We start from the raw sequence: 15,228 nt of genomic DNA, 5'->3' as shown, positions 1-15,228 counted from the left end.
GCAGACCAGTAAGGAATCTTATGTGCAGGGGGAAGGAGTCACCAACTTCAACACCACTTAAGTCTTAAAGCTTTGGGTGGCTGGATAACTAAAGATACCCGAATAGCAGTGCTATTCTGAAGAGACTGTAAAGAGAAGGAATCGCTTCCAGCAATCCAGCCACAGGTGCTGGGTACCCAGGCACTGAAGGCAAAGTGACTGCAGGTCAGCACCGTAGAGTGAAGCCGGACAGGGTCTACATCAATAAACCCAAACACCAGCTGCATTAACAGAGGGAAAAGAAAGAAAGCGTTGGGCCAGTTGAGGCTGAAATTATCAATCACAGTCCCACATAGGGTGACGCCTGAGCCACAAAACACCACATTGAGCCCCCAAAGTGGAGGAAAGGGGCAGGGAAAAGAAGCCGGTGCGTGCCAAACGAGTTCCATTCTGTAAGTCAACTCCGTGGCGGCTGCGTCCACAGGGGACCAGCACTTTTACAAGCACTGACCACGGACCTGACACAGATGAGCACAATGTGAGACGATCTCCGGCTTCAATGCAGGCGACGTATGATCCGGCAGCCACTTACTGGATCTGACTTTTTCAAAAACCGGCAGCAGCACTTAGCGTGCGGACAGTTGAACGAAGGGCCCTTCAATACATGATTCCTGTGCCTACAACACACGATGCAAGGGACCACTTACCCAGTGATGTAGATTGGAGCGATTCATGGGACATGATACAAGTGCATTTACAGGGACATTGGATTAGCCGACTCCCAGCTTTTTTCTGCCCACGGACCGGTACTATCTAGCTCTACTAGTTCAGAGCTCTCCATGAGAGCAATTACCACAGGGGCAGCCCAAGATGAGAGCAGTTCCCTGGGGGGAGTTGTCTGTATGAAGAACACTTTTAGAATGTCCTTGGGGTCATTCACTTTGCCCTGAAGAAGGCAGCTACTACGAACATTTACAAGTTGCATTTGATGGACTTGAACTAGGTCATATACCTGCCGCCAAAATGCTTCCTGAGCAAGGGGGAATTCACGAGAGAAACTTAAGGTTGACTAGTTTGGATTCTTGGAGACACTGTCAACATTTACCTTTTCCAGCTTTACCCTCTGCAGCTTCGGCAAAGAGTGTCAGTTGGTGAAAATAACCAACAGATACCACCGCTCACTACAGTGCATACAACATAGAATGTCTATGCCAACCGTTTGGTAGGATTATTGCCAGTTGGACTAAATGGTGGCATAGCCCTTACAGGATTTCTATCTTAATGAGTAGATGTAAACCTATATTGCACGCTAGATTCTGTTCATTTTCTCTGTGATTTATGCAACAGTGAACCTTTCTTCCTGGTGAACACCTATGGGTAAACCTAGGGCAATTTGAGATTGATTGTTTGAAAACTCTAATTGTCGTGTTTTCGCAACCATGTTCAATTAGAGAATGATTTTTTTATATGCGTTTGATTTTTTGTTTGGGCTTTACGTGTACTTGCTTATAGCAGTTGTCTGTCATCATGATTTTTTAGGTACACTAGATTCAATTTAGAAGTAACTTCACCTTTATGGCTGCCAATATACATCTTTTGTTGTCATTTGTGGAAATTAACTTTGTGTAGAAGCAATTACACCTTTAGGGAGTTTACATATCTCTTCTCAATCATGTATTGTTATTTGTGAAAATTAACTATATTTTCAAATATAACCATTTGAACCCACTACATAGTCCCTCTCTGTGTGTGTTTCTTTTCGGATAAACTTCTGTTTTTTTTCATTCATTCAATCAGTAATACTGAGGGTCCCGAATTTGGTCTGGACAAAATATGACCATTAAGGGGAAGATGCCCTGGTAGCAGTACTTCTCCCTTTTGTTTGTTCGTTTTTTATGATTGCCCGAGTCTGCTACCTGTCACTTTGAGCAAACCGAATCCCTCGTGTATGAACGAGTTGATGGGGCCTGAGGGCAGCTGGACAGGGCTTGCTCCCCGGCTTTCTTTTGGGCCAGCCTATTTTAAAGCTGCTTAAGGAAAATACTCATGCCGCCGCAGGTGTTGGATTCTGGAGAATGGGGAATCTTTATTGCGCTTTTCCCTCGTGTACTTGATCGGAGTGAAATTTTGATGAAAAGTGAGCTCGGATACATAATGTGGATACGTTTAGAAAAGTATTGAATCCAAACAGGAGGCAGGACCTTTTTCATCATGGGGATAAACATAGTATGACATGCTAACGACATGCACTGTATTTCCTAGAGGCAGTTATGTTACATAGGTTTGTGCAAGTAGGTTTGTGTAATAACTGTTAGGATTAGGGCCTCTGTTTACTTGATGATTCAAAATTGATGCTGGACAAGAAAGGCAAAGATCAGGGGGCGCTGTTGTGTGTTGACAAAAATGACCTCTTGAGCGAGGAGCTCCGCACAAACTAAATCCTGATTTAAATATCCTACGGATTGCCTGGACTTTTCGTTTAAAAAATACAGCCGGCAAGCAACGTAGCGCTCCTGCTGCAACTGTTCGAATCTGGGGTGAAATATTGCTGCGGATCAACCACTTCGAACGCTTTATCAGCCTCCCTGTTCCAAGGCCTCGTGCGGGCTGCGCGCCAATTCCATGGGATCCTTTCTGGGGAGTGTGTGGCACCATGAAGAATACAGTGGACTGCCGCTCCAAGTCCCGACTAGGAAAGGAGACTCGCGCCCCCCCATGCCCCCCACCCACTCCTTTGCTCTGTGATCCGGGCTGTTAACATCACCAAGGCTGCTGCCCTCGCAGCCGTGAAAGGTTGTGCCCGCTGGCCCTCTGCATCAAACACACACAGCACTTGTAATCTTGATAGATCGCCAGCAGAGCATTACGGCGGGTAAATGCTTTCATCATAACACGGGCCCGGCTGAAAACAGAGGGAATTAGAAAAAAATATGGACACATACATGTCAGCACTGTGAATAGCAAACTTAATATAGGCAGCAATATTGTCTCCCATAGGAGCCGACCTGCAGAAGGTAAACACAAGGGTCACAGTGGCAGAAAGCAGGGTGTGTGCTCTGGAGGACACATCGGCCGCACATGGTAAGGACATTGAGGACAAACAGAAGAGTTTAAAAGCTGTGCGCGTCAAATGTGATGATTGGAATCTAGGTCACGAGGTAACAACATCGGGTGGTGGGCATGGCCGAGAGGTCCATAAACGTTCCTATGGAAGTGTTCCTGGAGGAGGCACTTCGCACAATGTTCCCTGAGGTGCAGTTCTCTCTGCAATGTCTCGTGGAGAGGGCTCATAGATCTCTGGCCCCACCACCCAAACCAGGGGCCCCGCCGTGCACTATCATCGCCAGTCTATTGAACTATCGTGACGGACACCTGATACTTCGGATATCGCGTGAAAAGGGCACCCTGACCTACGATTCTGTCAGAGTCCACATATATCCCGACTTCTCCAATGGAGTACAGGCGGGCCGGCGAACCTATGACCATGTCAAGAAAGCGCTCAGAGATAGGAAGATACCCTACGCCATGATGTTCCCAGCTAAACTCTGAGTGCTGCACGCAGGCAGATCTCACTTCTTTGAATCCCGAGAGGAGGCCATGGCAAACATCAAGCAAAACATTCCTGCACAACCTGACAGCAGGTGACATTTGGCTCTACCCACAACAGTCGCACAGCGCTCACAGTTGCTGAGCCCACATGGGCATATTCCCGAGAGGTCCCCCAAGTCTGCTTGAGCCATATTGTGCGGCACACATTGGCTTAAAGAGGTAATGCCACCAGTTGTGGCCACACGCTGCCACCCACTGTTACAGACATGAAAGTTTGGGAATAGGTATACACTGTCCAGTTGGGGGGGTCGGTGAGAGGGAAGGGCAGGGGGCAGTTAGGGAATTGTTATTCAGAAAAACTGACGGCTGGGCTGGAAATAAACTCACAGAGTGTATATTATGGCTGATTGCTCTTCGAATATTGACTTACTGTGGCGATGGCCCAGCTGGACCGTACGATTAGGCTGCTAACATGGAACATTAGAGGGCTAGCCAACCTTATTAAAGCCCGGAAAATTCTAACCTACGCAAAAAGAAATAAGATTCATACTCTGACGTTGCAGGAAACACATGCCCAGCATAAGGTGGTGGACACAATTGCGCGTAACCGGGGCCCATTACGTGTCACTATTTATTCCTCGCAGTCAAGGGGTGTGATGACCCTTATACACCAAAGCACAAGGTTTCAACTTACCAAATCCATGATTGACACATTGGGACGATATGTGATTGTCTGGGGGGTAATGGGCAATCAAGATGTCATACTTGTCAATACATATGGCACAAATGTGGACGAACCTGATTTCTAGCTACATATTACTGAACTGTTATCGCCGTTGGACGACTCCAAAGTTATATGGAGAGGTGATTTCAAAACCATTCTCGACCCACAAAGCGACAGGACTACTAAGACCACCCGGGCACTCGCCAAAGCTGCACACACAATTCCTCAGGGTATGTTTTACTTACCTCTCACTGATGCCTGGAAGGAGATGTACCCCCGAGAAGAGGAGTTCACCTTCCACTCCTCTGTGCATAATTCAAACTCCAACATAGACTTCTGGGTGTGTTTGCTCGAATATGTTCCCCAGGTAAAAGACTGTGCCATCCTTCCGCGTACCCTGTCTGATCAATCACTGGGGCTGTTGGAGGTGGGCATTGCCCACCTCGAGTAGGGCCCCCAACTCTGGTGGATGCCATCGGCTCTGCTACAAGACAATGCTATAATAGAACCCCTTAGGGTCGACATAACTGAGTACTTTGGCCGTAACGAGGGCTCAGTGGGATCCATGGCCACAGTGTGGGAATCATTCAAAATCTGGTTGTGGGGTCATCTACTGTCGCTGGCACACTGAACATTACGGGTGATAAGAAAGGAATACACTGCATTGAACTTCATCTGTGTTCCCTGAAAAACGCACATGCACTATCACCTGGGCAGGATACCCTCGCGCCCTTATAGGCCCAATTAGAGGCATTCAAGAGACTGGCAGACCGGGAAATATTATATATTAGTCACCCGACAAGGCCCAGGAGATACGGGGAGGGGGATAAGGCTAGTAAGACACTTGCCAAACTAATTAAAGCAGAACACAATGTCAAACCCATTACCAGTATTGTTGGAGGGGATGGGACAACTCACAAAGAGGCCCCTCGATCTACAACGTCTTCTGAGAATTTTACTCATCCCTATACACAAACTCAGACCAGGTATACACATGGGAGTTAGATCAATACATGGAATCGATCCCGCTTCCCAAACTTGAACAAGAGGCCAGGGTATTACTGGAAGTGCCCCTAACACTGGAGGAGATTGGGCAGGCGATAAAAGACCTGATGGCATGGAAGGCTCCCGGACCTGACGGTCTCCCATTAGATCTATACAACTGTTATATGTCACAACTGGCCCCCAAATTAATGGCAGTATGGGAGGAGGCATTGTCAACCGGAACACTCCCCCTGGCCATGAGGGAAGCCGTCATCACAGTCCTACTCAAACCGAAAAAAAACCCTGCACGAGCCCACACCCTATCGCCACTTATCGCTGATAAACGCTGACACTAAAGTATTCGCCAAGGCTATTGCAAACAGGCTATTAACCCATATGACTAAACTGGTACATCCCGACCGATCTGGATTGATCCCCACTAGGTCCACTTCATTAAACCTACGCATGCTATTTGCCATAATATCCCAACTAGACCCGAAGTCCAAAGTGATAGCGATCTTCCTCGACGCTGAGAAAGAGTTTGAGTCAGTATCATGGAAGTATATGTACACTGTGCTGGGGTGGCTGGGGTTTGGACCCCAGTTCCTAGGTTTTATATGACTCCTATACAAGGACCCAAGTGCTAGAGTCAAAACAAACCTCACCCTTTCACCCGGCTTCACACTACACAGAGGCACACACCAGGGATGCCAATTATCCACCCTCATTTTCGCTCTCAGTATAGAAGGTATGGCAGCATTAATACGGCACAGGCATACATGTCGTGGTGTCTGGATACGTGGCCCCCCTCAATTGATATCACTATACGCAGACGACACCCTATTATACATTACAGATACAGAAAGTAATCTATCCACGGTTATGTCAGATATAAAGGAATTCTCCAAATATTCCGGGTACAGAGTCAACCCGGCCAAATCTGAAATTATCCCACTAACACAGGGGACTGAACAGACAGACGGCATGACAGATTTACGTCAGTCCCCATGCTCCTCTCGTTACTTAGGAATTATTGTGGCCATTGAAAGGGACACTCTATACACAGCCAACTATGAACCATACATACATCTCGCAGTTGTAAACCAACCTAAAAATCTGGAACAAACTACAGATCTCTGTGTATGGACGTATAGCCTTGCTGAAAATGGTAGTGGTACCAAAACTACTGTACCTTTTTGGTAACATTCCGATTTGGCCTTCTTTGCTAGACTGCGAACGTTAGCATCCAAGTTTGTGTGGGGGGCGGTGAGAATGAGCTGGGCGAAGCTGTGCGAAAGGTATGACACTGGAGGCCTTGCCGCCCCCGATATCGAACTATGTATAATGCTGCACAAGCGCAATTCGCAAGATATTGGTTTCATAACACTGAAAAATACGCCCACATACAGGTGGAGAAGTATGCAGCCTCTGCCACAGACATACGCTCCATGATTTTTACTAAGACATACAGCAAGACTATGGAGGTAGATCCAGTGGCCTGCACGGTGCGAGCATGGTCCAGACTATTTCAGAGGGTGGGGAGCACAGAACCGTAAAGCGCCACCTCCCCCTATGTCATTACCCTGATATTGCCCCCACATTTGACACAACGCTGCAAAAAACCAGGGATCCCCTAATGCATCTGACTGTGGTGGACATGTTTCTGGGCGGTACATTCGTAACACTGGACACGGTACAGGAAAAAATAGGACGCAGTCCCATCATTACACTGCAATACCATTGGCTGAAAGCTGCGTTCAGGCACAGATGGCCCTCATTCCTGTCTGAACCAACTCCCCACCCATTCATACTGGGTATCATAACCCAGGACGGGGTCCAAGGTTACACATTCACATTGTATAGAGTGATACAATCCCACTCCCCATCAGTGAATGTAATGAAAAACAAAATGGGAGAGAGACCTAGACACGACAATAGATGATACGCAATGAGCGCGATATTGCCAACTCACTAAAACTGTCAATCTTAATGCAAACCTCAGACTGATTCAATTCAAAATCCTAAATCACCTGTACTTAAAGCCCAAGAAAATAGCAAAATATGACCAGAAATCAAGGGCACTCTGTCCAAAGTGCAAAGCTCCAGATGCCAACTCATATCACATGTACTGGGACTGTCCAGCCATTTTCCAGTTCTGGGTGGGGGTGGCTGCCTCTCTTAGCTATATACTGGACATTCACATTCCCGCCACTCCACTGAAATATCTCCTAGGCGACATAGGAAAGGTATCCATCAAGGCACATAGGCTGTTCACAGTGGCGAGTGCAGTCTCTAAACGCAATATCCTTAGAAACTGGAAGGCACGGGAAGCACCTACAGTCCAGGCATGGATCAAAGATCTGGCATTTATCAATGAATGTGAGGAGAGCGTCATCTCATATGTTGGGGCAACCAACAGACCCAGAGACATTGGGGCCCCATTCCGCCGCCATCTAGCGAGCAGACATGAGGAGCCTGTGCCAGATGCAGGGCCGATGGGATAAATGTACAGTATGTTGCAACCTAAATGTGTTTTGAGCACATATGTACTATACTCTGTGTGATTGTTAATAAAGTATGCAACATGTTGTAACCGTCAGTGAAAAATAAAGGTAAAAAAAAAAAGAAAGGTAGAGTTCAGTGTACTGGGCATGGACCTTCAGAAGTGATAAGCTAATCCCTCTGTAAACCTTCTACACAAATGGGCACAAACAGAACGGCGTAGAGTGTTATTGGACTTTATTAAAAGTCCCAGGATATTTTGGACTAACAGCCCTTCACTCATGCCCAACGTTCCCTCACACCGCCTTGGCACAAATTTGTTAAAAGACAGATTAATTTGTGGGTTGGTTTATTTGGGGTTGTGTGTAACCACCCCTTAACCAAGCACATAAAGAAATATCTGTCATGCCAATTCCAGGAAGACCTCCTACACTACTGGGTTCTTAAAGCTGTGTGCTCCCTGGAACTAGCACTGCAGAACAAAAACCAGATGAGGAATTGTGTGACCTGTAGTATTTCTCTGCATTTCACTTTCCATGCAACACGAGATATAATTCAGAAGAGTGTTTTGCAGGGTTCAACTAGTCAATCCATCAAATGCTCAAATCCAGTCACGTTTTTCACAGAAGAACCAACAAATATGCAAACCATTTGAGTGAAGTTCATTCTATGTAGATTCTTCTCCTCCTACTTATTTGTGGATATCCAGAAAACCTGGCTGTGCTCTACTTTTCAGTTTGCCAACAAGTCCAGCATCAATGTTCTGTGTGCATACCACTAGATGACAGTGTGGGGGAAATAACACAAAGGTGGATTTGGCAGTACTATGCATGTGGACAGAGACTTGTACACCTGCAGGCTGAAAGAGATGTCGGTTGAAAGAAAGATGACCAATGACACAGCCTTAAGGAGAGATGCTCAATTTTTGCCATGATCACCATTTGTGACCGTTTAATATCCCAAGGCAGCAAATTCCATTTTAGCTCCAATGATGTTTGTGTCCAATGCTCTGGGAGCGTTTGTGCAGAAGGTTGCTTAAGCTCAGAGGACGCACAATGAAAGAAGGGAAACAAAGTAATCGATCATACAAATTAAAGTTACTCACCATAGTGACTAGAATACCGATGAGTGTGACTGGGGGTGGGAGGTCCGGAGGACTGGCTTCCCCATACAAAAGCCTGAACCGGCTGTACAATTTCCTGTTCATCTGGGTGTTGGCCCTGGGCTTCACCCAGACCTTTCTCGACACCTGCAGGACATGTTTTTGGAGGGGAATGCCCAAGTAGCTTGTGTTGCACTTGGCCAAAACCTCTGCTAGAACCCCCATTTCCTGGGTGGCCTCCTCAGGCTGAGGGACCCCCAGGAACTCTGCAGGGCCCTGAAGATGGTCCTGAAAAGCCTTACTGAGGCCAAAGCCTCTTCGTCCTGAGCGTAATCGACGTGGTTCCCATCGTCTCCTCCCCTTTTTTCCAGACGGAGGGGAGTCCAGGTCCTGGGACACCAGATTCTGACCTAAAGATAGCTGTAGATCCGTTTAGGACTGCAGGTGAGGCATTGGTGGTACAGGAGGAGGAGGAGGAGGAGGAGGGGGTTAAGGCGCGCTAGCAAGGCATGGACTGGAGCAGGAACAGGCACTGGCACTCGAAGCACCGGAGGAACCAGAGTAGGACCCAGAGACGGAGACCTGGGAGGCATGACCTATGGGATCACTTCCTTGAAGATACCCACATAAAGAGCCCTGTTATCTGCAGAGAACGCATGCGGAGGAGGAAGTGCTTAAAGAAGAGGTCCTCGCAAGCTGCCGGGTCGCGCAGTGTATGGCCATAAACAGCGCTGTGCCTCCTTTCCTGATCGAAGTGTATAGGCGCCTGGGGTGTCTAGCCCTAAGGCTGCGAGGGGTGGATGTAAGCATGCAGAGACCAACCGCCTGTACCATAAAGTCTGCCGCCGCTCCCCACTACTTGACCCTAGAACCTGAAACAAAAGCGTCAACCTCAAAGATGGCTCAAGTAGATCCAGCGCCCTCAGCCTGCTGGCCGGTAGTCAAATCGTGCTGCACAACTACCTCAGAGGTGGCTGCGGTAGGCTTGGTACCCTCAGCTACAGAGCTGGAAGTCATGTTGGATCATACTACGGACTGACTCTTGGAGGTAGAACACAAAGATCCCTTGCCCACTGGGGTCAAAGAGGAGGACGAACTTGATCGCCCCTCCATGGACCGTTCAGAAGAGCTGCAGGGTCCCTCGGCTTGGGAGCCGGTAGCCTTGCTGGCTTCGGGTCTGTCAGAACCAGAATCCAAGGTACCTTTGCCCGTAGAAATTCCTGGGGTGGAAATCTCTGCGCTGAGGAGCCATACTAAACAAAGGGGCTACCTTGTCATGACGTGAGGTCCTGGAAACTAACTCTTTAAGAGGACCTGGAGGAGAAGAGTGGAAGATCTCACTCCAGCGTGAACACGATTCTTCAAGGCCCGGTGACAGAGTGCTGCAAGCCGCGCACAGATCCCAGTGGTGGTCGGGCCACCGACACTTAAGAGAGCGCATGAGGGTCTGAGGCAGGGAATAAGCAATCGCAGGATGCGCATCTCGTGAAGACTCCTGTAGACAACATGTGCTGGGGGAGGCAAGGCACCAAAGGGAGGTGAACAAAATATCAAAAAAACATAACGGGGTGAAAGCAGAAAGTTAGAAAAGGTCTCTGCACTTAGCTTCCAGGTCGGACACTGTCCGTGCGGAAAAAAGGCATTGGGGTGAGGCGCCGAAGGGCAGGGCCTCAGGGGGCGTACCAACGCCCGGGGCCGCGCCACCGCACGCTATATTAAATTTAATGGGGAAGCTCAATTTTTCACTGCCAAAGGTTCCAGTACTGTCATCATGTTGGGGGACGCCAACAAGGATTGAGAAAGGGGACAGGACATATGAGTATGACCAGAATCACACATTGTGATCATGAAAGGACGTCAGCGGACAATATAACCAGCAGGCCTTTAATCTACTCCTAATCAGATGGTCATTTTACTTTAGTTGATGGGGCGGGTTAGGGCGATTTTATAGAAAACATTTGGTCGAAGGAGAATTCATCGATTTTTTTGACATGTCGATTTTGCTGCATATATATGTGGGGAGAGACCCCCACGCAACTCCCCTTTAGCCCTCCTAAATTAATTATTTCCCTAAACCCAGCCCCATATATATATATAGGCAGTAAAATTTGTCCAAGAAACTGCGACCAATTCTCCTTCCACCAAATATACTGAGCAGTAATCTCCCGAACCCGATGGGGCCATGGGGACAGCCCAACCTTGGTAAACTAATTTCCATGAGACAATCAAACAGGAAGGTCATGACTAAACTTGGATACTTTATGGACTACCCACTCCAACATAAAATAGGTTTATTCTTTATAGGATAGTTTTGGGGTACATGTGTAGTAGTGTGACGAGGTCCCATAGTGTTCCCCTCTTTTTCAGCGCATACCAAGATTGCCTGTCTACTATGTGAGAAGGTGAATTAGGGGGCGGGGGGTTTCCCAGAGTCTCTTGCGCGTGTCTCAGGCCCTCTCTCATGATGACAGCAAAGGTACAGATGCTATGGGAGACCTAACAGGGCTATAATCTGAGGGAAAGTGCTTACTCTTCACATCCAGTGGTGGTAATGTGCCACTTAATTCTATAGCTCTCACCCAGTCCAGGTGTTAAGGTCTTCCCAGGCTTGACTTAAGGAGGATAGTTGGAAGAATGTGCCTGCTGGCACCGACGCTTGCACTTACAAGCATGAGCACCGGTGACAATCTGACACCGGGCAGCCTTGACGAGCGAAAGAACCTCACTGCGGAAGCAGCTAGTCATCTGACTGGTCAGAGACAGCGGGAAGACCGATCACTGAGCCATGCTGCAGCCCAACCACTTCGACCGTACTTCAAAATGGAGGACTAGGTTTTAAGATCCTCAGTCGCCACTGTGCCAGTGCAACAAGTGTCAATTACCAATAGAGAGTAAACGATCAGACACACAAAGAAATAATAACTGCATCAAGGGTAACACCTGGCAGGGAGCTCATACAGAAAAGGATATAACTAACTAATGAGAGAGGTAAGGGAATATGGCAGTATTGGCCAAGCACATGAAACAGGGGTACTATAAAAATACGGACGGCATATGGTCAAGGAGACAGACCAATCTGCGGACCTAAGGGCAGACAGGAGGAAAAAGGAGCCCACGTGGAAGAGTTAGAGCCCGCTGAGGGCTAGATCCCAGACACCGGAAAGGACCAGAGCAGGAAAGAACCCCAAGGAGCAGAGCCTTCGCAGTACTGAATGTATGGCAGCCACTTGGAGAAACGAGAGACATTGAGAGAGATAAGAGGAGATACAGACAAGAGAGAGGGGAGGGAGGGAGACAGGGGGAAACAGCGAGAGGGAGGGAGAGGGAGAGAGGTCCAAAAGAGGCAGGAGAGTCACTCTGATCTGGAGGGTAATAACATCAGAGCCTGACAAAACCCGAACGTAAGGGGGAAGAAATACTTGCTGGTAGGAGCACAGCGGAGTCCAGGTTGGTCTTGTGGTTAGAGGGTGAGACTGTCCCACATGATGCACAGCACACCTTAGTAAGAGGGGGCTTAATACTTGCTGGTAGTCAATATCAAGTAGCTGGCAGGCTGCTATACCCCTGGGTTACAGATTTCCAAAATCGGCTGAGCATTAGGCCCCTGAAACTGAGTCGAACTAAAAGGGACTGTAAAGTAGAGCAGGGAACTCAGGGAAAGGGAAGACTTGAATTGCCATAAAGAGATTTTGGAACTACTTTGAGTCAACACATCATTACACCTTTGACCGGGTATATTTTCTACGTAGTTATAATCACCATACAGAGTTATGAGGGGTGTGAACCTAATGTTTGTATCACCTGTCTTCTGTTTAACCACGGTGGCAAGTAAACAGCTGGGAGAGAGGGAGTGGGAGGAGAAGCGAGAACAATCTCAGGGCTTTATCCATCCGAGTTCATAAAATAAGTATCTCGATTTTGGTAATAAAAAGATTTATGGGCCGAGAGAATGTGTGATGTGCACTTTAAAGTATTCATTATTATTATTTTTGAATACAAGAACATTGGGGGTCTTAAATAATGTCGGGAATCTTGCGTAGAAGCTAAAGGGAAAAGTTTGTCAATGAAAACAACTATCTCGGAATGTCATTTCCCGTACCACGTGTATTGCGGCCGGGAACCAAAAAAGACTTGACTCTGCAATGTACAACTGGTCGTATGCTGCCATCTGCCGTCTATCAGAGAAACGGCATTAATACGAGCTATTGACTGTCTCTTCGTTGATGCACTTTTTGTGAACAGCCAGTCAACCTAAAGCTACTTCCCCACCATGCCATCGAAATAATTCCGTCAAATATCATTCATTGGTTTATGGCCGAGTATGCCAGAATCTACCTGGAATTAAAGTGTAGCATGTAAATAGTGTCTTCAGAAAAAGGGAAGAGGACCAATGGCATCCATCTGCGCGCTAGCCACTTTGAGAAACGGCGTCCTCGTACTCTTGTGCTCCTTGCAATCATGTCCACATTTCATGGACCACATACACCATGATCTTGCTTTGGGCAGTGCATGGAGAGCTCTATTGAGGAGAGCATTGATTTTAGCTTTCATCGAGGACTGCCGCTCCTTTGCTTAGTGCAACCAATCACAGGTGTCTTCAAACACATGAGGTTTGCTATCAAACAAGCCAATACATAAAGTAAAGTAAAAGTCTTACTCCTCAAACAGCCGGTAGGCCTCCACGCGTTCGTTCTGCAGTGCGTAAAAGCGCAGCACTAGTGACTTTAAATCAGCATCACTCTGAAGAAAGAAAAGAGGTTACATTAAGGCCATGCCTCCATTGGTTTTCTCGTTGAATATCTCCCTGTGTTTCTCATGAGTCTCGCAGGCCCACACTCACCTTTTTTTCCACGTCTCGAATTTTCAGTTGTTCTCAAGCTCTGTGGATACCTATGACTTTCGGGTGGTGCCTCACACAGGCACTTTTCCCTCCCCTTTTCCATCACACAATAAACACACCAATTATTCCCCCTGCACTTCGGTCTTACACGTTCAGCCTCAAACTGGCACACTCTTTCTCTGTTTCTCTATTTGTGCTCTTCCCAATGTATCTTACTTTAGATTTGTCTCACTCCCAGATTTCAGCATCTTCGCAAATCCGAAACTGTCCACGAAATCTTGAGCGAACCGTATCCTCGAAAGAGTTCAAGGTTCAGAGACAGAAATGCAAGCCAATCTTTGGAAGTGTGCCCACAAATCAGTAACACTTTTACAGGGACAGTGGGGATATATCCCGCGGGACTGTTAAACTAAGAATATACAGGCATAGTGCAAAATACATTATCCGAGATTCTACAGACAGGGGACATATATCTGGGGTGGAGTTCTAAAGCTCCTGCTTACCGGCTCTGGCGTGAGACATGTTACAAAGGCTCGGTGCTGTAGTAGTACTCAGGTGCACTGTTACTACCTGTACTAGATATGTTTGCACTGTTCTTTGAAGCGTGGTGGAAGCAGCGACTGCAGTACAGGTGAAATGAAAGGAACACGTGACGCAGTGTCTGGCTTATTCTCCCAGCGCCCCTGTCTCTTATTATTACCCTCACTTGTGTTTAGTTTGGGCTATTAGCTTGTGCATGCGCCACCTATAAGCCAAATCTATCTCACTAGAGTACAGATAAAGAGAAATAGCATAGGAGGAGGGACAGAATGCTTGCAGGTGTTGTGAGTTAATTGCCCACCCATTGACTGCCCATGGCCGTGATAATTCCTATTGCCATTCGCACCCATTACCTTCCCCTCCCCATCCAAAACAACTCCTCATGGGAACGCTTTGAGCTCGTTTTATTCAAGCCTTCCCATCAAACGTTGCCCTCGAAGTTCCTGCCATTGGTCTTTCAGAGCAGTCTTCTTAGAGTTAATGGCTTAATTGGAGGTGTAAACGCAAGTCTGGCATAATAAAGATGTAGCTAGAAGGTCTGCCTTCAGCCACTCAATGTATAAGCACTGTGCGTGTCCTTCACTGGAGTCCTTTTAAAAATAAACATTGGCAAAGCCAATTTTGGCTTATGTACAAGTATTAGGCATTTGCCAGGAACTGTTATTAGAGGCCCTGGATGTCGCACCATTTTGCACTTGCTGCCATCGATGGCCAGTTAATGCCACTACGGCAGTGCCTGGCAAGTACCTTTCTCATGCCTACACAAGAGCCCAAACTGTTGGCATTGCCAAAGCTTGTTTTGCTTATGTCTGTGGCAGTATCTAAACACTCAGAAGATATGCTGTTCTTGGATTGGTGTCCGTTACGTTAGTGTTAAAAAAAGCTGAAGGAAACCACACCATTTAATACAACATACCATGTATGCAGCACACCACCACAAGCATTGGCCTTTTATTTCATACTTAAATACCAGGCGCTATAATTGCCCAACTCAAACTAAATATATTA

The 15,228-nt window shown here is 47.2% G+C and overlaps 1 protein-coding gene across 4 annotated transcripts in view; it reads right to left on the bottom strand.

Moving 5' to 3' along the window:
- Positions 1 to 15,228, bottom strand: part of REX1BD (required for excision 1-B domain containing) — a 298,422-nt gene that overhangs the window by 161,453 nt on the left and 121,741 nt on the right. For all 4 annotated transcript variants that reach the window (XR_011303914.1, XR_011303913.1, XM_069649293.1 and 1 more), the window contains exon 3: positions 13,498 to 13,580. Coding sequence is in view for 2 of the 4 variants with exons in the window: in XM_069649293.1 (XP_069505394.1) it covers positions 13,498 to 13,580 (83 nt within the window). In the remaining 2 variants the exon portion in view is untranslated. The remainder of the gene's footprint in view (positions 1 to 13,497; positions 13,581 to 15,228) is intronic.

This window comes from Ambystoma mexicanum, chromosome 1p, assembly GCF_040938575.1.
Source record: "Ambystoma mexicanum isolate Mex_15411 chromosome 1p, UKY_AmexF1_1, whole genome shotgun sequence".
Taxonomy (NCBI): domain Eukaryota; kingdom Metazoa; phylum Chordata; class Amphibia; order Caudata; family Ambystomatidae; genus Ambystoma; species Ambystoma mexicanum.
Note: the sequence above shows the minus strand (reverse complement) of the source record. Positions and strands in the feature narration are given on the sequence as shown.